Source organism: Paroedura picta, chromosome 3, assembly GCF_049243985.1.
Source record: "Paroedura picta isolate Pp20150507F chromosome 3, Ppicta_v3.0, whole genome shotgun sequence".
Lineage (NCBI taxonomy): Eukaryota > Metazoa > Chordata > Lepidosauria > Squamata > Gekkonidae > Paroedura > Paroedura picta.
Window position 1 is genome coordinate 145,949,094 of NC_135371.1, and position 26,886 is coordinate 145,975,979.

The following is a 26,886-nucleotide window of genomic DNA, read 5'->3' on the forward strand; positions in this document are numbered from 1 at the left end:
TTTTTTGTGCAAAAAAGTTTGTCTGTTCTCTCAGAGCTGTGGGGAGATATTCATGGGAAATGGCAAAAGCTAGAACCAAAAACATTTTTGTGTAACTACCAGGAATGTGAATATATAGAATAAACTTGGAATAGCGAACTCTGAAAAAAAAATTGCTTTAAGAAATGTTTGAGAATAGCTAGTAAAAAATGCTCATTTATCAAATACCAATTGGTTACATGCAAGTTCCATACATTCCTGTGGTCCAGACTTCTCCAGGTACTAGGTACCCCATCCGTGCCAAACTGCCTGCGCAAGCATTTTTTGTAAGCTATTTTTTCAGACAAGCTATTTTAAACAGAATGCAGTATCCACTTTTGGATTAGTGGTGGTGCATTCTGGCATAACTCTGAATATTAACCTGAAAGATGATAAAACATGAACAATTAATTTCGGTTTAGATCTGTAATTAAGAAAAAAACGAGCTAGTTGAAAATTGTCAAGACAGACAGAAGCATGTGGCTTCTGCATATGTGAAAGGCGAAGGCCTTGGTAACTATAGTAACTGGTATTTTTATTTCCCGCAATTGTTTGTATGTGCATATTAATCTTATGTAAAAGAGAAAACAGTTGTAAGATTGAAGGTACTCAAAGCAGCTGTGTCTCTTTTCAGCCGTCAAAACCAACTCAAAGATCAACAGCAGCAGGAAGTGGTATCATTTTGCCAGCTTCCAGATGAGGCCGAATGTTTGACTGTGCCAAGGTATAAGCGTGACCTTGTACAGAAGCTGAAGATTCTAAGGCAAGAGCTATCCCAGCAGCAGCCCCAAGCTGGACATTGTCGTATTGAAGTTTCCAGGGAGGAAATATTTGAGGTAACTCAAGACTGTAGTTTTTATAGATTATAGATGTTATATATAGGGGAGAAGAAAGTGGATTGGATGCTTATTTTGGAATATTGAGGCAAGAGGGCTACATAGAAGACAACATATTTTGAGATGTAGTTGTATGCGCCAGTTAGAATTATTATTTATATATATGTGTGACATTTTAATATTTTTATATTATAAGCCAGGGGTAGTCAACCTGTGTTCCTCCAGAGGCCCATGGACTACAATTCCCATGAGCCCCTGCCAGCAAATGCTGGCAGGGGATCATGGGAATTGTAGTCCATGGGCCTCTGGAGGAACACAGGTTGACTACCCCTGTTATAAGCCGTCTTGAGTTCTGCAAAGGGAAAGGCAGCTAATAACTGTTCTGAGTAAATAACATAAATACACGCTCTTAACAAATTAAGATTCCTTGAGGATTTTAGTGGAGGAGTACATGACTTAGTCTCCTAATTTTTGTGGATTACCCCAGCTTGCTATACTCTTGCAGGCATTTCATGGGCCAAGAGGGATACCCTGCAAGGGGTCACAAGGCCACAGTCACAAGTAAAAAAACACTCTTTTGAGAGCAGAAGTCCTCTCGTAGTTCTCTAGATTTTGTTGTCCATTAGTTTGGACAATAATGGGTTTTGTCCTGTAGGAATAGTGAGTACTGTGCTAGCCCAGTAGAAACTTAGCATAAGTTGTAACTGCCATAATATCTCTTGTTTATACAGGGCTGTTCTTTGGATTATATTTCACTTTTTAAAAATCTCTCAAATAGAATCATATAGAATCATAGAATCATAGAGTTGGAAGGGGCCATACAGGCCATCTAGTCCAACCCCCTGCTCAACGCAGGATCAGCCCAAAGCATCTTAAAGCATCCAAGAATACTGTGTATCCAACCTTTGCTTGAAGACTGCCAGTGAGGGGGAGCTCACCACCTCCTTAGGCAGCCTATTCCATATAACCTCTTAATATTCACTGAAAAGAAAACGTCATTTATGAAAGCTTAGTCGGGGGAACTTCAGGTTACTGAGGTCTAAGTGGATGAAGCACTAGTATAAGGACTATGACAGTACTCATGAGTATGTGTGATTCCAGGAATCTTACAGACAAGTCATGAAGATGAGGCCTAAAGACCTATGGAAGAGATTAATGATAAAATTTCGTGGGGAAGAAGGTCTTGATTACGGAGGAGTTGCCAGGTAAATAGTCTTAGCTCTGTCTCTTGAACAAATTAATAATGATATAGTCTACAGCAGCTAGCTCTTGAAATCAAAAATCCTGGCACTTGCGGTGGGGGATCCTATAACAGTGTAGCCAAGTGCAAAAATTGTCTTACCTAACATGTACAGCATAAAATGTTAAGGCACTGTTGTCCCTTGCTTTTAGCAAAATAATGCTACAATATTTCCTGGTTAGTTGACAATCTTAGCCAGATTTGATAAAACTCCTTTTATTTTGATGTCATTTTTAGTAACAATGTACTGACAAAGTCCATCTTTTAGAGAGGAGATGCTTATCAGCTCTTAGGTTTCATGCACATAAAGGTTTTGCTCTGTATCTCCCCCAACCCTTCAGTAGTATTTTTTTCAAGGAGACTTCTGTACAAGATCATTATACAGTCATCTGCCTTCTGGGTTTTCTCCTGTGTTTTCCAAAATCTGATTTGATGCAGTCTCCCAGAGAGATTGTACTCAAAAACTGAGTTTGGGATCCATGTGGATGGGAGGCTCACATATCCTCACATCTGCTGTCTACATTCACTCCCCTTACAGGCCTTTTTGGCATAAAGAAAGATAGTAAATGTATCATAACATCGTTACTATCATGTCTGGCAATCAAAAATTTTCTTTATTGTCTTGAATCAGGGATGTAATGTTCAGTGGCATTATCAAAGATACACTGGAAAAAGTGTATCTTATACGTGAAAATGTATGCTGTTAGAAATAATAGTCCTTCAGTATTAGAAAGGGTCTCTAGGGTCATCTAGTCCAACCCCTTGCACAATGCAGGAAACTCACTACTACCTGCCACAATGACCCCAATTTCATGCCCAGATGATGCCCCCTCCCCAGAAAACCATTATCCCTGGCCAGTTTGGCCTGGAGGAAAATCGCCTCCTGACCCCAAAGTGGTGATGGGCATTTCCCTAGGCATGCAAGAAAGGGCCACAAGAGCCAAACACTGACACAATCCTTCCAGCCCACCCTAAGTTTACAGAATCAACATTTTTTTCAGATGGCTATTTAGCCTCTGCTTAAAACTTTCTGAAGGAGAACCCACCACTTCTACTTTAACTGTCAGGAACTTCTTCAGGATATTTAGCCAAACTTTTTTTGAATTAATTGCAACCTCCTGGTTCTGGTCTAAGCTTCTTGGGCAACATAAAACATCTCTGCTCCATCCTCTATATGTCATTTATTTCCAGGTTAAACAGACCAAGCTCCCTCAACCTTTCTTGGTCTCCAAATCTCTCACCATCTTCATTGCCCTCCTCTGGACACCCTCCAGTTTGTTTACATTCTTCTTCAATTGTGGTGCCCAAAACTGAACACAGTACTCTAAAAGAGGTCTAAGTAGAGAAGAGTAAATTGGCACCATCATCTTGTGTGACACTATAATTCTTTTGATACAGCCACTAAGTCACACTACAGATCCGTGTTCAGTGTATGGTCTACAAAGACCCTTAGATCCTTTTTGCACATACTACTGCCAAGACAGGTCTCCCCCATCCTATAATGATGCATTTGATTTTTCCTGCTTAAATGCAGAAATTTACATTTATCACTATTTAAATGAAATATATTTTATTCATTTTAGCCCAGTTTTCCAGCCTGTTAAAGTTTATCCTGTATCCTGATTCTGTCTTCTGCTGTATTTGCTACCCCTCCAAGTTAAGAATCATCTGCAAATTTAATAAGCACCTCCTCTATTCCTTCATCCAAATCATTTATAACTGTTGAACAACACAGGGCCCAGGACAAATCCCTGAGGGGCTCCACTTGTCACTCCTCTCCAAGAGGATGATGAACCATTAACAAGCACCCTTTGGGTGCAGTCTGTAAACCAGTTCTCAATCCATCTACCAGTAATAGTATCCATACTACATTTTACCAACTTGTCAACAAGAATATTGTGTGGAACATTATCAAAAGTTTTACTGAATTCGAGACAAACTATGTCTACAGCATTCCCCTGACCCAGCAAGGTAGGAACTTTCTCAGAAAAAGAGATAAGGTTAGTCTGACATGACTTCTTCTTGAGAAACCCGTGTTGACTCTTAGTAATCACAGCCATCTAATCTAGCTGCTGAAGGACCAACTGATTGATGATTTGTTCTAAAATTTTGCCAGCTATAGATTTCAAACTGACAGATTGGTAGTTAGCTGGGTTCTCCTCTAGGTGTTTATGGACTACTCCTACAGTGATCCTAGGCTACAACTCCCATCCCTCATCACATGGTATGATTTTGCCATGTTGAGCACAGTTTCCCTTGCAAGAGCAGACTGAAGAGAAGTAGGAATTAAGCAGTTCACTTCACTCTCTTCACTTTCTTGTCCCCACAATGGTCCTATTATGTCCTTACTCTTTTTCTTACTTTGAACCTAACTAAAAAACCCTTTTTGGTTGTGTTTAGCATTTCTTGCTAACCTAATATATTTGACATAAGTATTCCTCCTTTGCCCTTTTCCCAGAATAGCCCAGTGTAGTCACTGTCTGTCCAGTTGGCCAATTCAGGTTGAGAAAGCGTTAAGCCTCCTGCTTCCTGTGCAGCATGGTTAGTCCAACTAAAGCCTGTACATTCCCAAGAATTAACTTCCAAGCACAGAATTCCCAGATCTCATTGGTCAATTGAATATATGGGGGTGAAGAGGAAATATAAGGATTTTCTCAACATAATTACCTTTCATTCCTTAAATAACTAAATTTTGTAACCTTGAACGAACTTGACTAAATAAGCAAATCAGTATATCTCTGGCAATATAACATTTAGCAAAATGTACAGTTACAGTTATTCTTATTGTTCCAGTAATAAACTTTCTACTGAATTTTCATATGATTTCTCCTGTTGAATATACACAAAGCTTTCATTTTACATATCTGCCATCCTAAACATAGTAACACCCGTTAAAACTCATTTACTTTCATACATCTGGAAAGTTGTAACTGCTTAGGAGGACACTGCAAATCTTTAACTCACATTCAATACATATGAAGGTTAAAAGGTGCCACCAGATTTGCTACTGGTGAATCTGTAAAAATATGCTTGAATTATGCATTAGACATTTGCTGGTTCTGTTTTTACTTTCTCTACCACGTATTTTCTGCTTTCAAATAACCAGTTCTGCTTGTTCTTGTCCTGTGGAAGAGACCCATAGCTATTTAAACCCCTAATCCTGTTGTCTCCAATTTCCCATACATTTTCAGGCCTGAAATTTGCAGTAGCATTTATAGAATATTGAATTATATATACCATACAGTTAGAAAAAAACACATTGTTCTTGTCATAGATACTACATGAAGTTACTAAAGACATCATACAAGGCAGCCGGATGCTTTTTTTAAATAAACGGAGTGTAAATATTTATGCGTAAGGATTTATGCTTACATTTTGGACTCATACTTGATTAAAATTTAGTAGTCATTCTTAATTAAAAATACACACGTATTAAAATGAGTATTTATGTGTATTTTAATTTAGAGATGTCTGTGATTATTGTTAAAATTTGCTGTTTTATTCAGGGAATGGCTTTATTTGCTGTCTCATGAAATGCTGAATCCATACTATGGGCTGTTCCAATATTCACGTGATGACATCTATACACTACAGATAAATCCAGATTCTGCTGTTAATCCGGTATGTTGGAGCACGGATGTTTTTCTGCCCAGCATGTTCTTTTTTGATCCTTTAATGCTGTAAAATCTGAATTTCTTCATTGATACTCTTGCTATTTTGTAATGATAGAATCTAAATGCCACATTATCCCCCTTGGTCTTGGAATATCTAAAAGGAAACTGAACGCAAATTGTTGGGTCAAATACTGAATATATATTCTTCAAAGGACTTAATGGTCTTATGTGCATACCCTTGTGATTAGGGATGGGAACAACTCATCACACAAACCTAAAATGTCACAAGAATTGCCTGGGTCATGGTTTGAGAGCTGAGGGTCATGTGATCTTGTCTGCACAAGCTTCCTACAACCCTCCACATGGTTTTCCAAGGTTTAGTGTTTTATTGGTGGGGCAAGTTGACAATGTCTGCAGTAGACATTCTGGCACTGAGCAGTTGATCATCAAAGCAGTGGGGGGATGTGTTTCTGCAGCCCTGGAAATATCAATAATGGCCCTCCAAAGCTCAACAGGCAGCACTGGTCACCAGTAAGAGAGATCCCATTCTGTTCTATATGCCCAGCTCACACATAGCTCTTTTTTCATCAGCAGTTTTCACTGGAGAGACAGAAGGAAGCTGGGAGGGTTACTGGAAGTCAAACAGTGGGACAGAAAGAGAAGGCAGAGAGCAAAGGGAGCTGATGGATTGCTGTGAAAATCATTTCTCAGTTTGAACAGTGGGGTTGAGTGTTTGGTGCTTCAGGGTTTTGAGGCACCTGTCCTCCTCATTCCAAGCATTGGAGCTTAAATGCTGGGCTCCTCAGCTGAGGACCCATGCCCTCCCTCATTAAGATTTGTTGTGAACACCTTTCCCCAGCTGGGGTGGTATCTAGTGGACACAGGGTGCTGAACCACCTGTCTCTTTGCCCATGCCAAGTTTAGTTACTGGGACTGAGCACCCCTAGCACCCAGCACAGTCTCTACTCCATGGCCAGGACAGAAGCCTGACTGATAAGGGTCAGGGGCCGAAGTTTCCTCCAAGAATCCCGGGAGCTGGTCTGTGGCAGCCCTCTTAACCACCTTACCCAGAAACACAAGATGCGAAACCAGCGGGAGCAGGCGGGGTCCCGTGGATCCAGTGATGGTTTTTTCAAGAGAGGACAAACCACTGCCACCTTCAGGGAACTCTTTCGATGTCAGAGAAAGGTTGATAATGTCCCCCAAAGGGTCTCCTGTCCGTTGGTCACCCACCTGAAGCAGCCATGATGGGCAGGGATCTAAACGGCATGTGGTAGCCCTCACTGACCCCAGCAACTTGTCCACTTTGTCCAATCATTATCCCCTGCGATGGCCAGAGAGCTTCCAGTTTGCATTTTGTATCAATCGTGGCAGGAAGGTTGCCTGCAAAAAGCTCGCTAATGCCTCACAGCTAAAGTGTAATTTACAACTATTTTGGCACCCCTCCTTGAGGTTGGTTAGAGATCTAACGACCCTAAATAACTGCACCAGGCGAGAGCTAGTGGACACGATTTCAGTGGCAAAAGACTTGGCAAAAGTTTTGCCACTTTCACCGCCATCTCATACACCTTCATAAGCATGCAATAGGATGTTCTTGTTGCTTTGTCACGAATTTTCCACCACACTTGCTCTAGCCATCTCACTTCCTTCTTCCTCTCATAAAGCTCCTGGTTATACCATGGAGCCTGCTTGAGGTGAGGGTGAAGAGGGTGCCAAGGAGTGATCTTGTCAATAGCAGCCATTAGGCGGGACTCCACCGAGGGTGCTAATGAGTCACCAGAGGGCAGAGGGTCCCACAGAGCATTCAGGAATCCCTCAGATTCCAAAAGTCTCCACAGGCAGGCTAAAATATGCCCATCTCCCAATGGTGAGGAGTGGTATCCTCAGCCAGAACTTCCAAGCATAGTGGTCTGACCATGGGACGAGATTACTCACCACCAGATCCACCTCTACCCCCACACCAAAGATCTAATCAAAGGTATGGCCAGCCTGATGGGTGGAGCCAGTAATAAATTGCAAGAATCCCAGTGTCGCCATGATGGACACTAGGTCAGAGCCAAGTTCTGGGGACAGCTCATCCTCGTGGGCATTGAAGTCACCCAGAATTATAAGCCTGGGCAACTGCAGCACCCAGACAGCCACCGCCTCCAGCAGGCCCAACAAATGTTTGTCTATCAATCCCAAAAGGAAGAATCCTGGTCTCATTTGTAGATTGATCTTTAAAATATTCTTCATTAATGAATATATTTGTATCAACAAAAAATGGTTTTATTACAAGTTCACCATATATGGTAAAATGTCCTTTCATATTCTTCCCATTTCCAACACTTATTCAAAGTATTTTTATAAATTTTACCTAATTTATCTGGGATCATATTCTAACAATACATCATTTTATAGAAATTATTAAGATTGGAATTTACTATAAATTTAAGACCCTTCAACAATATTTTCCCCATTCCTCCATTCGTATATTATTACCATTTCATCATATATTTTTAACTTGTTCTCCTTCTGTTTCATACTTCAACAAAAACTTATATATTTTGATAATATATTCATCATTTGTACATAATTCAATCTCAAATTCAGTCTTATGTGCTTGAAATCTTTCTAATAATTATACATAAAAACAAAATTATATCCTTATTAGATCTCTTGATTTCATTTTCTACTCCCCTTGAGAGAAATCCAGTATGTTTCAATAAGCCATTTATCTTTATTTAACATTTCCCATCTATAAAAAGTTTCCTTTATTGAGAACCACAATGCTGTTGGGTTTTTTTACATACTCTGGGTTTATACTTATTCCATATCCTCAGAATCTTATATGTCTAATATGATTTTAAAGACCACATTAAACTTAACTACTTCATACCACAATAACCACAAATAACTATGCCACCCAAATCTCATATCATGTTCTTCTAATTCTAATAACCCTTGTTTTTCAACAAAATCCATTATATTGTCCATACAAGACAAGTAAAGTTTATTTTCAAATCTGATTTTCTGCTGGGAGTAGTGGAGTATGTCTTCTGCTCCTCAGTGAAAAAAAGCAGCTGTCACACCATTGATTATATTTTGTGCTACATGTTGTTTCTTTCTTATTGATCAGTTTCTAGCAGGGTGTGTTTTTTAAAATTATAAGAAGAAATATTTCCAGCTGCATTTACTATTGCATAGTCATATTTCTGAAAGTTTAGTACTGTTACTGTTGGGTAGCCATATTTCTGAAAGTTTAGTACTTCTTCCCTCCCTGAGTATTACTAAGCATTTAAAGTTTCCTTTCTGAAAATACAAACTTGGGTGAAGTCTTTTGATCTAGCATAGCATCAGTGGCGTGCCCCCTCCCAAAATAGTGCAGGCAGGAGTCAGAGCCAGCTGAGCTGTGCATAAAGATCTTGGAAGGCTTCCAGTAGAGGAGTTGAGCTAATTCACTCTCCTCTTCCACATCAAGACACCACCCAAAGGAAGTGTAGAGCAAGGAGATCACTGGTGATGAAGGAGACAGGAGAGGGAGGGAGATCTAGAGTTTTAGATCAAAAGGGAGGAGGGATGGAGAGAGAAACTGCATAGGATCCCTTTCTGGTTATGGTCCCAGTCCACACACACACCCCTCTCTCTCTCTCTCAGGAGAGGGTGGAAACAAGGGAGGGGTGATGAGAGGAGAGGAGTGATGCAAAAGGGAATGCACAGTAAAAGCCAAGGAAAACACCAGTGCGTAAAAGGCCATAGTTTTGACAGTTGAGGAATTGAATGGGAGGGGAACAAATACGCACAATTCTGTCTACTTCTTCCACAACACCTGTTGCTCCCAGAGCAGAGACTGGCAAAGGACAAGACTCAGCTTGGTGCTGGAAGGAAAAGGGGGTCTTGATCATCGTACATCAAGGGATTCAACAGCAAGAGGACCTTCTTTTCCAGACTGCAAACAAAAACACTGTTAATGGACTATAGGCCAAACAAAGGAACAGTAAAACACTTTCTGATCTTTGTCCTGATTCCTATACTACATAAGCCCTCCTCTTTCTCTGAGACCAACTCCCAAGAAAATGCCTGTGGGTTGCAGCCTAAACTGCCTGCTTGTTTGAGGGGAATTTCTGCGGCTTCGTGAGCCTAGAGGACTTGTACAATATGGGGTGAAATGTTGCTTGCCTAGCATTTTATAACCTTTGCCAGGCATGCCAACTGACACCTTACCTGTCAATACCTGACCTAATGGCCATGATCCACAATATGGTTACCTCCAGATCAGACTTCTGTAACTTGCTTTATGCAGGGCTATCCTTAAAACTGCTCTGAAAACTACAACTTGTACAGAATGCAGCAGCTCGGATTCTTACTGAGACCAATGGAGAGCACATATTACCTTTGTCCTTTCCCAGCTACATTGGCTCCCGATTGGAAAACAAATCAAAGTCAAGGTTCTGATTCTCACTTTCAAAGCTCTAAACAGTTTTGGACCCTCGTATCTACAGAACCACCTCTTCCCTTATGCCACCCAGAGAGCACTGAGATTGAGCAATCTGTTCAGGATCCCTGACCCCAAAGAGGTAACACTGGCCTCAGCCAGGGTCAGGGCTATTTTTGCCCTTCCTAATTAAGTCTGGGACTTTAAACAGTTCTGGAGGGCCTGTAAGAGAGCTGTTCACCAGGCCAGGAAATAATATCCAGCAGACACTGGCCTCCTTTGTTGATGAACCTACTAGCCAATGAAATCCATCCAACACTAACTAGTCCTCCTCAGAAATTATTTTAAATGAGAAGATGAGGCAGCTTTAAAAAACATTTCAAAACTTTATTTCAATTTAAATTGATCGATTTTTCTCTATATGTATTTATTCTGTATTGACTGTTTTAAACCTGATGTTACCCACCCTGAGCTGACTAGGGAAGGGCAGGATCTAAAAATAGAATTATAATTATAATGCTGTGATTTGGGGAGGTGACACCAAGTCTTATGCAGCAAACAAGCAAGATGTCACTCCACACACATCCCACCAGGAACAGGGAGCCTCCTTGTAAGGAGCGAGGGGTGGAGAGACAGCTCACTTGCTCACTGGACAGGTTCTGTGTAAGACTCACAGGAGGGCAGGCTTGCTCATTTGCAGAGAGGCAGCAATCGCTCCTTTTTCCTGCTCCCCCCTCCCCCCCCATGGTGTGAGAGCAGGGTAGACAGGCTTCTCAAACAGCCTGTGCCGCAGCCACAGGTGGGAAGCTGAGTCAAAGGAAAGGATGGTGGAGCCTGCCGAGCAAGCTAACTGTCTCCCCACCCCCATCAGGAAGCAGTAAACAGAAATGGGTCCCTCATTTTGTTTTGTGAACAGAAAAAACAGAAGTCTCACGGTGATACACTGAAAATTGTGGGAGAGGAGAAGACATATTTTGTAATGTGGGCAGGAGTGGAGGACCAGCGTCCCAAGTGCAGTGGGGAGAGGGATAGGACAGAATACTTCATACTTCTGCATCAAAACACACCCTGCTTTGGGATGAATAAATGGGAAGAATCGCAGTATAACTGCTGGGGGAAAATTGCATAGAATGTGTGCTGAACTGAAAAGAGTGGAAAATCAGTGCAGAATAGCAACAACAAAACCCAATGGACATCCACTCGGAAACCAGGGTGGAATGCAGAATGCAAAAAAATAATCAGGCAGGAATACACGATTGACTTTCCTGAAAACATCGGAGCAGAAAAATCCTATAGCTGGCTGGAAAATGTTTTGATGTGAGTGTAGGACTTTATACAACAGAAGTTAACTATGTAGAGTATATTTTTTTCTTTGCATAATGCAAATGCATTGAACAGCATTTTCAGAGTTTTCCATCCTTTTGGTTTAATTTGTGTATCGTATCTGCCAGTAAAGTGCTTAAAAATGTTCTGACAGAAAAATCTGAATAATTCAGACATTTTGGATTTAGACCAGGAATCCTGATTTCTGGGTACATTTGTTCTTTCAATTCCAGGAACACTTATCCTACTTTCACTTTGTTGGACGAATCATGGGTATGGCTGTGTTTCATGGACATTATATTGATGGAGGCTTCACATTACCCTTTTATAAGCAATTGTTAGGGAAGCCAATTACACTGGATGACATGGAATTAGTAGATCCAGATCTTCACAACAGCTTAGTATGGATACTGTAAGTACTAATCCCTTCAAGGCAATGATTACATGATTTATAATGGCCTTATTCCATTTATTTTTGTTTCTAGCCTGCCTTTAGGATTGTAAACTGGACTGATTACATTACAGTAAAAAGGTAAAGGTAAAGGTATCCCCTGTGCAAACACCGAGTCATGTCTGACCCTTGGGGTGACGCCCTCCAGCGTTTTCATGGCAGACTCAATACGGGGTGGTTTGCCAGTGCCTTCCCCAGTCATGACCGTTTACCCCCCAGCAGCAAGCTGGGTACATTACAGTAATTTCTCTAAAAACAAATGGAGCTGGAAGAAACATAAGCTCTCCCTCCCTGTGGTCTTCCAGAGACTTAAGCTTTGGGTAGTCCTAATGTTAGGTGAGCAGATTGTCCCACTTTTGGAGGGACATCTGGGGGCACCTGGCAAATTGTACTTATGTTGAAATTAAACAATATATATTACTATACTATTTTTGCATTCTCTGCGTTCTATGAAAAAAAATTTTGCTCCATATAGACCAAATTTTTAATCAAGAATCCCCCCCCCCCGTCAATGGTGTCCCACTTTACCAATGTTAAAATCTGGTCACCTTATCCTAATGTGGATGGCTGCTGGCCTTATGAGATCATAGTCATGTGGGGGCAACATTAGCATGTGATGGAGGAGAGTGCCGGCTATATGACAGATGAGGACTTCTATTGTGATGTACCATATGTTCATTTTAACACCAAAAGCCTCTTGAACATTCTGCAAAGTTTTTTTACTTGTGATATTCTCAAGCTTTAAAAAAGTTTTCTGTGTAGTCATTAATTATCCAGAAGCCTTGTATATGGCATCCTCATTGCTCCACAGGCTATTGCAGCGCCCGAGATAATATTTGTGGCCCAACATGGAGCGCTTGCCAGATATAACAAAACTGTTTTCTTCTGTATCATTGTTTAGCAGAATATAGTTTTGTTTAGCCATGTCCAAGATATTTAGAAATAAATGTTGTGTTTTCCACTTCAGGGAGAATGATACTACAGGCGTCTTGGACCATACATTCTGCGTGGAACATAACGCATATGGTGAAATCATACAGCATGAATTGAAACCCAATGGGAAAAGTATTCCTGTCACAGAGGAGAATAAAAAAGAATATGTAAGGTATTAAAAACTATAATTCTTTTTGTTCTCTTCCTTGCATTAATTAATTACTTGCTTGCATTAATAGTATGAGTTGTGCAGAAAGCTAGTACAATGAAAGGTTGCACTGTGTTTCTGATGCTGTAGTTTTTCAAAGTTTTTTTAAAAGGAAAGTATCAGCTTCGAAGGTTTTGCAAATAGAATCTTAACTTTGTTGCAGGCTTTATGTAAACTGGCGATTTTTACGAGGGATTGAAGCTCAGTTTCTGGCTCTGCAGAAGGGATTTAATGAAGTAATCCCACAACATCTGCTCAAGACATTTGATGAAAAGGAATTAGAGGTCAGTATGCTAATGATAACTTGTGTCATCAAGTGGAACAATAAAATAAAACATTCTTCTTAAATTAGGTACTATGCAAATAGTTGATCCCTGTTGTTTCCAGGGTTGAAGGGTCTGCAGGTCCTGGATTAAGAGTAACACCCAGGGTTAAGATGTCACCAAGGAATTCCTGATTATTGGTTTGTGGGTTGACTTCAGTGTACATCCATTCTAGCTATAGCTGTGTTTGTTGGCCATGCTGTCATTTAAGTCTATTTCAGTTTCATAGAATAAATAGTGCAATTTTTTTCTACCTTCGCTCACCATTTTAGAGTTGTGGTTATTTCAAACTTCGCTTTTTGATCTGTTTTTATTCTTATCTAAATGGCCCCATTGGTTGAATCCTAGGAACTGAAAGCAGCAGTTTCACTCATGGAAGCAGATTTTCATTTACTACAGCCTCATGCACAACCCACAAAACTGGTCTTTGAGGGTCATGAAACTCTCAGGAGCAGAGTAGAATGCAGCTCAGGGGGCTGTATCTCAAATGGGAAGGCTATAAGTCGCCATCTTATTCTATCCTAAAAACTGAATCTAGAAACATGCAATAGTATGTATTGCATAAAGTCTTCTGAAGTTTCTAGATTTCATTGTGAGCCTAGTGTGTACTTGAACAACAAAGGAAGTCTGTGTAGGCCTTTGGAATCCAGTCTTTTCTAGTAACTTGATACATATCACTGCAAATTCTTCACCACTGAGAATTTGATGGAATGGAGGAAAGAGGTGATTTGCTGTCTAGAATATACAGAATAATCTCCTCACATTCTTTGCTGTATAGTGTTCAAAATCAGGATTATACAGTTGGAAATAAAACTGGTTTTAATATTTTTTAAACAGACTGTGATTTCATAGTGGTTGTTATTTCTTAACATAAAATTACTATTCCCTTTACGTATTCCATGTCATCTAGAGCCTGCATCTTCCTATTCCTAGTAGAAATCTTTGTGATTCTGAATGTATGTTGCCTTTGCTACTGATCTTTAACTGTTTGTGTGATTTCTGCGTAGCTCATCATTTGTGGACTTGGGAAGATAGATGTTAATGATTGGAAGGCCAACACCAGGTTAAAACACTGCACTCCAGAGAGCAACATTGTGAAGTGGTTTTGGAAAGCTGTGGAGCTATTTGATGAAGAGAGAAGAGCCCGATTGCTGCAGTTTGTGACTGGCTCATCCAGAGTGCCACTGCAGGGCTTCAAAGCATTACAAGGTAGCAAATGCATTCAAATACACATACATACATACATACATACATACATACATACATACATACATACATACATACATACATACATACATACATACATACATACATACATACATACATACATACATACATACATACATACATACATACATACATACATACATACATACATACATACATACATACATACATACATACATACATACATACATACATACATACATACATAGTGGTAGGAAAGGGTCTCTGCACAAAATGCAATAAAAATAATTGCAAATAAATACAGATTTATTGACTGATTGATTTGATTTTATACCACCCCTCTCAGCAGCTGTCGGTGAACAACAGGACTAGCAATAAATACAATAAAATTCGTAACAGTTAAGTAAAATCGACTGTTAACTGTTAAAACAGCAATTTAATAATTTAAGTGCATAGATTACAGAAATCTGCAGTTGGATATCACCACCTTCAGGGCACCTTCCTAATTACATATTTCAGAAGGGGGCGGGGGAGGGCCAGTTAGATGTTATCAGATTCAGTTATGTATCACCTTTTGCATAATCATAATATCATAATAGAAACATATCTTTTTGGATCTGTGCCGTTATGCTATGTAAAAGCATAATGAATGCTTTTACATTAATCTGTCAACCTAACAGGAATAGCTTGTATGTGATGCCTCGGCCCAGATAGAACTTTGATGTATGTGAAATCTGTGTCTACATAAATTTGAATACGGCCTTTTGAAGTCTGGCTTTTAAAAGTTTTCATGTGTCATGGAAATACAGATCAAGGGAGTTTTAAAAGTTTCATTGCATGGGGTCTTACAGACAGGATATTTGCCCCATTTTGGATGCTGTTGGGAAGCAGTTTTTTTCTCTCCAATTTTCATCAGCTTTTCTGTATTCTTTCCAAAGTCAGCTTTACACCAATTTTTTTTAAGATTGCAGTGAGTCAGAATAGCTGTTGTGTGGATAGAAGAGGTTCCCTTCAGTTAGCAGCCTGGTCATTTGTGCTACATATTCCCAGTCCTACCCATCAGCACCATTCTCTCTCTCACACACGCAAACACACACACACCAGAGGGATTTTTAAAACTATTAGTATTGCTAGCTCTCTCTAGCTTTATAATAATCAGTTGAAATAATGTACTACTTCTCAGCTGTCTTTTTTTTAAAGTTAGATCTCTAACCCTTCATCTATACCAAGTTAGCAATACTCAATTTTTGAAAAATAATTCCTCCTGTATGAGGGGAAATTGTGACTCTGAGGGCTAGAAGAAAATACTGGAAAACACATCAGGTTTTTCCTGCTGCAATAAGTCGGCAGTCACAATGGGAAAACCACAGGAAATTGTCTCCAGGTAGAACACCCTATCTAGAGACTATATGACTATTTTCATCCTTGGCATCACAAGGGAGGGGTTCTGGTTTTGACTAGTCATTTTGCTAATGTAACCTAGAAAGCTTGGGTGAACTATTTGCAAAATGGGAGATGTCCAGGAAAAACACTTCTTTGGTATTACATTGCATTTATTCTTCTCTCTCTGTGGCACTTTTCACTGCTTACTTCTGTAGCACTCTGGCTAGCAGCTTCATTGTATGCCGATTTTTGTAGGTGCTGCTGGTCCAAGACTATTTACAATTCACCAGGTTGATGCCAGCACAAATAACCTGCCAAAAGCTCATACATGGTAAGTCAACACACATTACTGTATTGTTTCTCTATAGGAAGGAAGTGGAATTGGGTAAAAATCTGTTAGCTCTATGTAAGAAGTTAAAGATGGAAGTGATTTTTAAAACTTTAAAAAACAATGTATTAGTCTGTTTCAAGCCAAGTTTATGAGAGCTGCTTTTCTGCAGTAAAAGTTATATAAAGTTGGTAAACTTAAGGTTTGTAAATTGTATGTAAGCTGACATATTTTGCTATGTTTGTCCTTCATGTGGCATTCTGTAATGTTTTCAAAAACCAAATTTCAGAACAGATACAGTCCCCAGTGAGGACTGAGCTGATGAATCTGTGTGGCCTAGATGGGACTTTGCATTGCATTTTTAAATAATTTGTCAAAACTGATGAAGAGGTAGGTAGGTTATATTAAAAATGACAAAGGGGCCTTCAACTGAGATAAAATTCCTCCTTCATTTTGCGTGTCCCTTCTCAATAGCTTTTGGAATATCTGACTTTGTTAACATGGATACATAAGACTGTTTCAGAAGCTTTCTCAGGGGTGCAATCCTGAATCAGCAACTTTGCTCATATGGCTAAAGCAGGCGGCCCTCCAGATGTCCATGGACTACAATTCCTGGGAATTGTAGTCCATGGACATCTGGAGAGCCGCAGTTTGACTACCCTTGGGCTAAAGGATTCCAAGTACTGACATGCTATCTCAGAGCCAGCTTGATGTAGTGGTTAAAACTGGTGGCTTCTAATCTTGAGAGCCAGGTTTGATTTCCCACTTCTTCAAATGTAGCCAGCTGGGTGGCCTTGAACTAGTCACAGTCCTGTTAGAGCTGTTCTCACAGGGTGTCTGTTGTGCAGAGAGGAAGGTAAGGAGATTGTAAGCCTCTCTGAGACTCCCTGTGTTAAAATAATAACAAGCTTCTGTTCCTATAATTGCATAAGGTTGTTAAATTGGTTAAATTGGAAAGTTTGTAAAGTATTAGTTCTCTTTGTTGCTTTGCCAATGGAGTGTTCTTGATTGTGCTTGATTTTTGTGGCATTGAATTTAATAATTTTAGTGCTGTCAGACTGCTTTTGAATACTGATGCAAAATTCCTAATAGGCTTATTTGTCTTCTTTATCACCATGGTGTAGCAGGGTGTATCCATCCAGGTTTTGTTACAGGAAGGCTTTGTTTAAACCTTTCATTCTCTTTGCTTGCAGCTTCAATCGAATAGACATTCCTCCTTATGAAAGCTATGAGAAACTTTATGAAAAGCTGCTAACCGCCATTGAAGAAACATGTGGATTTGCTGTGGAATGAACATGCGTGGGCTTACCTGGGGCTGTATTTATATTTCATCAAGCAGAAAACCCTCCCTTCAGCCATGACACAGTAAATGCTTGAAATATAGGAAGCTCCCCTCTGCCTTTTTCTATTTTTATGACATTACTGAGGGAAAGGACAATTTTTGGAATTCTTCATTCAAGAAAATGTCCTGTAGTTCCTGTCAAGGAATCATTCAGCTGCTATGAAAAACTAATATCTTGAACATACAGAATGCTGACTTTCCCTTCATTTCAACAGTTAAGCAGTGTTCTTCTCTTTACAAGATGACTACTATTTTTATAAAAGGGGATCTTCTCTATTTGCCTACCTGATTTCTACTCTCATATTTCCAGAATACAGTTGTTGGTACAAGTTATGTTCCAGCTTACTTAAGTAAACATGTGAAACTGAATCGTGCTTATACCTGCTGTTTTTTAAAACAAAATATTTTGATGGTTCTAATCTTTGCATAAAATTGGCCAAACACATCATTAACCTTTTAAATGAAGGCCACTTTACATATAAAGGGTTTTATTATACTGAGTGGCTTTTCTCTGTTCAATTTCAGCGTATTTGTGTAAGAATTTTTATATTTCTCAAGCATTAATTACAGGTTTTGGATCCTGTTTTTCTCTTGTCAGATTCTGAAGCATAGTTGCACTGCATTTGGTACAGTACTTGTGGTAAATGTGGAAATCCCTTTTTAAAAAGCATTTAGCATTTTTAAATGAGCATTTTTGTAAAAAAAAATAAAGGTAATACTTGAGTTTTTTAAATTTGCTTTCCATTTTAAATGGAGCTGCTGCATTTTTAGAAATCCCTAAATGTATGTTGATATCAACAGCCTTCTGCAGGATTGTCAGTTCATTTTTCAAAACACTCTGTGGATGTCATATCAACCAAAGCGTTTGTGTTAAATGCAGCCTGTCTGCATTGTATTTTAATCGCTGAATAAATCTTATCAGGTTAACAAGCTTTTTTAAAAAACACAACAGCTCTGGGTTAGTAGTGGTTACAACTAAGGGGAAAAAGTGATGCAGTGGGCTCAGAAATTGTGGATACTTGTTTTTATCTGGAATGTAAACTTGGTGTAATGCTCCAATAAATATTGTTGGCTGGGTTATGTCAGAAGCTGTCATACTATGCTGAGGATAGATCTATAGAAAACAGTTAAAACACAGAGAGTATATTAGGAGCAAATGTACTGCATTGTTAATGGAGTCTGTGTGAGGAATTCTCCTTCCTTTCACTATAGTTTTTTGCTGTTCATTACATGCAAGGTCCCTGTGTTTTTCCCCTTCCTGTTGTCTATGGTTCCTAATACAAGTGCCATTGCAGAAGTCAGGGTACTGTTTGTTGGGCAAAGGCTAGTTCAACTCATGCAAAAATGTGCTTTTCTTTACTCACATATGGAAGTGTACAAATGTGAATGGTGCACTGCTGGCATGGATTTCCACAATAGCCATTGCACTTGTCTGAGGAACCACATGCAGTGACAAGGAGTTCTTGCATGTGCGAACGAGACCTTACTCAGCCATGGTGAAAACTAGGGGACTGTCAGTACTATCCAGCACAGCTGCTTGCTTTTTGCCCAGATACGAGGCTCAGTCATTGTTTCTAGGAGATGTCAATCATAATGAAACCATCTAAAATCACCACTTTTCCCATGCTGATGCTTACCCTGGAGACTCACTGGTTGCATGGTAACTACAACTGTAGTAGGCAAAAGATGACTAGTTTCTGATGTGATGTTGCTCAAATTAGATTGCTGTAGCAAACCAGATGATGGTGGGAGACCATGCGACTATGTATGGCTGGGTAGTAGGAATAACGTTGCTGTTTTTAATACATTAGATATCCACTGCTCACTGGCCTACAATAGAGCTGTTACTCTAAATGTAATTCTTTAGATTTAGACTTGGTCAATTTGCAAACTTGGCTCTGATTGATAGATTGGCTTCTGTCCTATGCTGTGTATCTATAGATGCTTCAGCTGCTCATTCAGGTCTCAGGAATAACACTAATTCAACTGAAAAAAACTATCTGTTAAAATCAAGTGGTAGAATGGGAAGTTTACTGTTTTTCATGCCTATTGTTATGCACGTACCGTAAGTTTCCTGGTGTTCATTTTCATGGCTTCAGTGCAGTCCCACATAGAGACTGCATGTGAAGAGCAGCTATGGTAAAGATTTCCAAAGCTTTCTGGTAGACCAGACATGCATCTCCTTCCTCTGGTGTTTTCCTGCCAAAAGGATTGCATGTCAAGGAGGAGGGACACTACTGTCTCAGTTCTTTTTTTGTCACTGTAAAGACAGGGTCTACACTGCTATTAGGTTTTCCCCTCACCTTATTCTTGAGGCTGAAGAGACTTGTCTCTCAAAAAAAATTTTTTTTATCATCAATAGTCCTTCTACTGAAGAATAAAAAAATAAATGTTTTTGGATTTCCAGTCTGCCATTTTGGCTCAAAGGGGGCCTCCTCAGTCAGGACTGTGTAAACTGTGGTTTTAAAATGGTGCTGATAAGCCCCTGTTGTCTATGTCTTATGTGGCTAGGAGTTCACACAACAGAGCTGCCTGCTCTATCATCAGTTTGAACGAAAGGCATGATTTGATGGAGCTTGACTCTTCGGAGTCCTTTTTGAAAGGCTTTGGCTGCACACCAACCTCATAAAGGCACATTCCCCTTCATTGGCTTTAGTCTGAGGGAAGAAACCTGGAGGTGTTGCCTGACAGAGCCTCCCATTCAGAAGGGTTCTTTTTCCAAGTCTTTGGCTGTGACCTGCCTGACTGAAGGAATCCCTCTCCCTCCCTGGATTCTCTTTGTTCTGACAGCCTGGAGGTATGGCCTAGCAGAGACCAGCTGACTGAGGGAATCGCTCCCCCTCCCTGGCTTCTTTGCCTTCAGACCAGAAGCCTGAAGGTGTGGCCTGATGGGAGCCTCTCTGAAGGAACCCTTTGGTTTCAAAGTGAAATCTTTGGAGGCATGGATTAAAAGAGCATTGTTATTCTTAATGGTTATTTGTGAAAGGTGTTGTATCAAGAGGATATTGTGCCTTTCAGTCAGGGTTGTTTAGACCTCTTCAGCCCCTCTAGTTTTGGAGAGTTGCTAAAGTGGGGGTGAAGTTTCCTATTATTGTTAGTTGTGGTCTGAGGCAACAAACTAGCTATGCTTAAATCCTGCTGAGCTTTATCACTCACTCCATTGGGACTAGGGATGCCAGCCTTCTGATAAGACCTGGGAATCCCTCAGAATTACAGCTCAAGAGAACTTCCCCAAGAGGAAATGAATGCTTTGATGAGTAGACTCTGTGGCATTGTATCTACTAAGGCCATCTCTTCCCCAGGCTCCATCTTTAAATCTCCAGGATTTTCCCAGTCTGAATCTGGCAACCCTACCCCTCATCTCCCACCGGCAGCCAGGGGGGACCTGGGACTGCTTTGGTTCCAGGGTCAGAATTGATTGTTTACTAGCTCCAAGCCTTCTTGCTAATGCCTAGTTCTGAAAACTGGCACAGCTGCCTCTGCCCACCACCTTAATGCAATCTCTCAGCACTGAAAAGGAATCCTAAAGGGCTTCCAGCACAGGTTTTTCAGAAGAGGCAAAGCTTGCCATTGCCACCTCCTTGGGGAACTGTGAAGTGATCGTTAATATTCCTTTTTGGTGGCAAGCCTGAGCAGGTCTCTTCTCCTCTTAGTTCTATGGTAGGTAGCCAATGATGGTTTGGGGCTCCTTGACTGCTACTGTTTTCAATAACAGCGATAAATCTTCTCCTTTAACTTCAGTTATTTTGTAGGCGGTTTTCCTGTCGGTCTCATGTATGCCCACATCTTCTTGTTTCTTTCCAGGGCTCAATTTCCTCCTTGCTTCTGGAAGAGAGCTCTTATTTCCTCTGGGTTCAGACTATCTCTGCAGTCACTCCGATGTTGACACCATTTGTAGTGAATTTCAGTGGGGCACTGTGGTGGAGCATTAGCCTAGGATCTGGGCGACCCAGGTTCAATTCTCATTCTGCCTACAAAGTTGCTTTTGACTTTATGCTCATTATATTCCCTCTGACTGACCTCCTTGCAGGATTCTGATGAGGATGAAATGGAAAAGCATAAAATATTAAATACCAATTTGAGTCCTTACTGGAGAATAAGACAGGGAATAGTAAACTCCATACCCCTCTTTTTAAAGGGCATCTTAGGTTTTTGCTCAAAACAGCTGCCTCTTGGGACATGCAAATTTTAGTTCTTGTCTGAGGGTACAAGCTCTACTATAATCCTTTAGCAAATATATGTTTGATTCCACTGGTCATCTTTCTTGTTGCTGATGACCTGCAGGTTTAATAGCATTTTATTCCTAACTCTGCCTCTGAAAAAGAGTCTCTACTGAGGCTATATACTTTTAGCCTGGCTCGGTAGTGGAATTTCTCTGCTGCATTTTCACATTAAGTTATGAATCAACAGGTCAATATGACCTTTTGACTAACCCCTTTGAAGGGAGCTTGACCCACCATGTCCACACCCTGTTTTCAGCACCTCCTGAAAAACTCTCTAGTAATCGGACTTGTCAAAAATCTTTTAAATTCTTTCATTTCTTCTCCGTGGTGGGTTTAAATGGGTAGCCATGTTAGTCTGAAGTAGCACAACAAAATCAGAGTCCAGTAGCACTTTAAGACCAACAAATAGTGCTTGCACTCGAAAGCTCACGCCTTGAATAAATCTTTGTTGGGCTTAAAGGTGCTACTAGACTCTGATTTTGTTGTCCTCTGTGGTTATTTACTCTATCAAAAAAAAAAAGACTGGCTGTCTTGTCTACCATTCACAAATTTCCTACAATTCTTATCAATGTCACTTTGTGGAATCTGTCCCAAGATCTTCCCCAGGAGGTTGCCTGTCTTCATATTAATTGAATTATTCCATTCAGGCCTACTGCAGAACAGGGTGGAATGTCCTATTTTGAATTATTCTTATGTGTTAAGGAGGGCATCTGAAAAGATCTATGTATGGGTCCAGATCATCACTATGTGTGTTACAGTCTTTAAACTTTTGTTTTACTGTTTTGTTCATATTCTGTCTTTCCTGTAGAGAATTCCTCTGCCATTGTGGATGGAAACTCCCAGAGGTAGAATCCCAAAATTCCCCTTCTTTTGGGATTAGGCCTTGGCTTTTACAAGATGCACAGCAATTACGCTGGCTCATGTAAGGCTACGATATTGTTTTCCCTGCTCTGTTGATGGTTGGTTATTGATCCTTTCCAATTCAAACCTTCTTAGCCTACGGATTTAGTTTGCCTTTCTCAGTAAGGTGCAAAAAAACAGGTCTTCTTTAGTCAATCCGAATTTTACAAAGATTGTTAGCTTTTTTGGCTTCCACAGCTGCAATGGGCGGTATAGAAATCCAAATAAATAAATGTTGGGCATTTTTACGTATCTATAAGTTGCATCATAACATAATTTGGTTTTTGGTTTGTATTTCATCCTTCAGCCCAGATTTGGTTTTGGCTTTTTTTTTTTTCTGAGAGAGTTAATGTGCATCATTCTGGTGGTTGCAGCACTTGGTTTTTCTCAGGGCATTTGTTTTGACTCTGAGCTTTTGGAAGTTGGTGTCATCTTAGATGCTTCTTCCCCTACAGTATGGGGACCCAGCTGTGGCACATGTCTCCCCATGGCTCCTGATCTTCTGCAGTATTAGCTTGACTTTTATCTTCGTGCAAACACTCCATGTAGTCATGAAATGTACTGCACTTATGTTTTTATTGACTACCAGGGACCAATGCCCAGATATTTTGATTGGAGGCCTGGGCTATTTGGCCTGGGATGTTTTTATCCTTTCCTGATAGGAACCCCGGTTATTGGGGAATGCCTTTCTAATGTCTCAGCAAGGTAATCTGTTTTTATGTTATGCAAGCAGCTCAAGGTTCATTTATGGCCCATGCTGTCCATTCTTTCTTTGGCTACATCATGTCTTCTTCACTATTTTCATCAGTTCCTTTCCTGCACTGTAGCAGTCACCTCAGATTTTTCTGAGGGGCAAGCATCACTCCTTCACTACCAGATCTTGCACATCTAAATGAAAAAGAGTCTCTACTGAGGCTATAATTGGGTTTGGACCCTGTTTCTTGTGATGTTGATTTTACTGGTTGGTATTCAAACTCTCTCAATTTTCCTCCTATTGAATTTCTAAAAATGTCCTGAAACAGAGGTATAGCCCCTTATTTGAGTTTTGCACTTCCTTAGAGCATGATTTAGATTTTTTTTTCAAGAACAAGCAGCACTTCCCAGTATGTAATGATAGCATTATTTGTTCTAAACTATGCCCCCTCCATTTAGGAAGTGTCATAAAGTTAGAACGTCTGTTACCCTCTCCAGGATTTCTGAGCAGGGATTGCCTCTCAGGTCTCATGTTGCACAACACTATGACCTTCTACTTCTTTCGGATGCCAGATATCTGTACACTTCTTACACTCTTTGTATGTGACTTTTCTTGGCTATGGGGGACCCAATACTACTTGGTATTGGTCTCTCAGGTTCCAGGAAGGACACATGAACATCCTCTCAGAACCATCTTTGTGCCTTGGTAGAGGCTATCACACTCTGTCTTGAGTGAATGAGTGTTCAGTGTATCATATCTCTCTCCAACAGAAAGTTTTTTTTGGGGGGGAGGGGTTTGCCACATTCCTGCATGTAATGGATGTGGAACACTCCCTGCTCTTGTGGAACATTCCCTGCTCCTTTATAAGATAGTTCCGGGTAAAGATCAATGTGGGATGCTAAGCAATTATTGGGAAGGCAGTCTTCCATGGTCTCTTCCTTTGAGAGCTTCACACCTGCCTCTTTCACACAGTGAGTTTGCTAATCTCTCAGTGTGAGACTCCAAAGAAGCCACAAAGATGAAGAAGAGGTTCAGATTTGTAACTATTGTTCAACTGTGCAGGCACACATCCCTCCTGCCCCGTTGTGACCTTTCTGGAATCTTAGTATCTTTGGATCTCTGGTGAGGCAGTAGCACCCCTCCAGTGGCAGAAAAGCAGCCGAGGAAGGAGGAGTGCTCCTCATCTATTAGGAAGCTTTGGAAATCTTTTGCATGATGGGCCTGTACACAAGCAGTCCCAATGTGTGACTGTACAGAAGACCACATGATAAATAAGAGTTACAGAAAAATGTAACACTGTTACATCTTCCAATGGATCCCAACGTAATGTAGGTTTTGGAGCTTTCAAAAGCTGTTGTTCACAGGCCACTCTCTGTATGTTTGGTGAGGAGATTCTTGGAGAACCAGCTTCTGTGCAAAGCATTCTTTGCTGCTTGCTCTGTAGGAAAGAAAGCCAGATGTGTTCTTCCTTCTCTGCAGACTTACACTTGATTCACAATAAAGAGCTTTGCCCATATGTCATGTAAAGATATAATCCTTTTACTCCAGATCATCCTGTACTTTATGGTCTACACTGACTGCCTCTGCTCACCTTGCTGCAATCATATTACATCAGTAAACCAATAAAAGAAGAGGTCTATAGCCTCAATATAGAATCTATTTTAAAGGCCATGGAGAAACAAGCCATCTTAATACCAAAACTTGAGTTTAGAGAGTTCTTTCAATGGTTGTTTCATCCTCCTGTTTTAAATTGTTTTGAGTACAGAGAACCTTCCATCATTACAGGGCTAACTTGGAGATGAATGCTTAATTTTATGGCTAAATAAAAGAAAATTTTGGGGCATATACAGAGCAGTCTGATATAAATTGAATATGGGGTCCTCAGAGTGCCTTTATCGCATAACCATGAAAAGCGCCCAATCTGCCAGAAGTTTCTCTGGACTGAATTGTCATACCACAACCATGCCACTGCTAAATCCAACATTGTGCTGGACCTTGTATTTTCACCCCATATATAAATGTGAATATTTATTTCCATCATATCCTCCTTCCTTTAATGTTCATTCATCCAAGCTGAATATGCATAAAATAGCTAAGAGAAACGCCCTGTACATTTCCATTTTGTTTTCATTATGAATGTTTAAATATAGATAGTGACTATTTTGGTAGGATTCAAATACTCAGTTGCATTTCAGACTTAATTTTTTAGGTGTAAAGTTTTGTAAATGGTGCTTTGTACAGTATATTCTATTTTTTTGCACATAGCTTCAGTTTCCCTAAACTGACTTATTTTTTACCAAAACTGTGTTGTATTAAGAGTCCGGAGCACACAAGGTGGCTGTTTGTTCCACTACATTTGTTAAATCTACTGGTGCTTTTAAGATGGCTGAATTACAGAACAGCTTTGCTTTTATTACATCACAATGTAGCATGACCCCATTGCTTCACCATATAGTTAACAGGTGGGATTTGATGTACTTAACACATTCTTTTTATTAGTTTTTCCAACTCTGCCAAAATCTAAGAGTTCTGTCTATAGCTAAAATTAGTTTTTACATGGTATGATTCCTACTTATTCCACAGGCTGACAGGTGATTTTAGTTGCATTTCTATTGTATTTATTGCAGAATGATTTTAGCATTGATATTCATTGTATTTTCACCCAAGTTGTTCCATGAGCTTTAACAAAACATCTATATAAAATGTTTTTTCTAAAAGTATATACCCATGCAGAAACTGAGCAATAAAACTCTATGCTGTTTGCACTGTTACAGCATCAACGGTTTGGTTGGTTTGGTTTTTTTTAAAGAAAGGAATGCTTGCATCTTACGAAATAGCCTAAGAACAAGACCAGCAAATAAGTTATTGAAGCCCTTTGTTGTCTGACTTCCTGTAGGATCGCCAAGTTCTTACCTCATCTTTACATATATAGGGGGGGAGTGATGTAAGCAAACACTGTTCTGTTAATGATGCAGCTCAGCTGAAACATCAAAGGGTTTGAACAGGTGCCATGTTAACTGTGCTTATCCTTATCACATATCACCTACAGGAAACTGCTTCCAAAGTGTCAAGTGAATACTACTTTTGGCAGTGTCTTTCCGGCAATGTAAAATTTTGTTCATTCTGCTCAGTGGGGAAAGTTCTAGATCACGCTTTCACTCACTCCAAGCAGGGCTATGCAAATTAGTAAGCCAGTCTCAATAGCCCTGCAGCTCCATCAGGACGTTCAGAGCACCACTCCTCAACTTACCTGTAATGGCCTATGAGGGGCTATGGAAATAAAGTAATCATGTTTCCACCTCAGGTACACGAGTTCCTTACTTGGAACTTGCATATTGCATTGTCAGCCCTAATGAAAGCTCCTTTTGTGCCCATAGGGGACATCTCGCTGAGACATTTAAATATAAATGTGATATTTCTGGTGGCAATTACTTCAGTGAGAAGGATTGGGTATGTTGTCCATTAGGA

The 26,886-nt window shown here is 40.1% G+C and overlaps 1 protein-coding gene across 1 annotated transcript in view; it reads left to right on the forward strand.

The window, feature by feature from the left end:
• Positions 1–25,235, forward strand: part of SMURF2 (SMAD specific E3 ubiquitin protein ligase 2) — an 82,745-nt gene extending 57,510 nt beyond the window's left edge. Inside the window, exons 11-19 of the mRNA XM_077328421.1 lie at positions 653–854; positions 1,956–2,059; positions 5,601–5,715; positions 11,679–11,857; positions 12,864–13,001; positions 13,201–13,321; positions 14,368–14,569; positions 16,187–16,262; positions 17,453–25,235. Coding sequence (XP_077184536.1) covers positions 653–854; positions 1,956–2,059; positions 5,601–5,715; positions 11,679–11,857; positions 12,864–13,001; positions 13,201–13,321; positions 14,368–14,569; positions 16,187–16,262; positions 17,453–17,552 — 1,237 coding nt within the window. The 3' untranslated portion in view covers positions 17,553–25,235. The remainder of the gene's footprint in view (positions 1–652; positions 855–1,955; positions 2,060–5,600; positions 5,716–11,678; positions 11,858–12,863; positions 13,002–13,200; positions 13,322–14,367; positions 14,570–16,186; positions 16,263–17,452) is intronic.
• Positions 25,236–26,886: the final 1,651 nt, after the last annotated feature.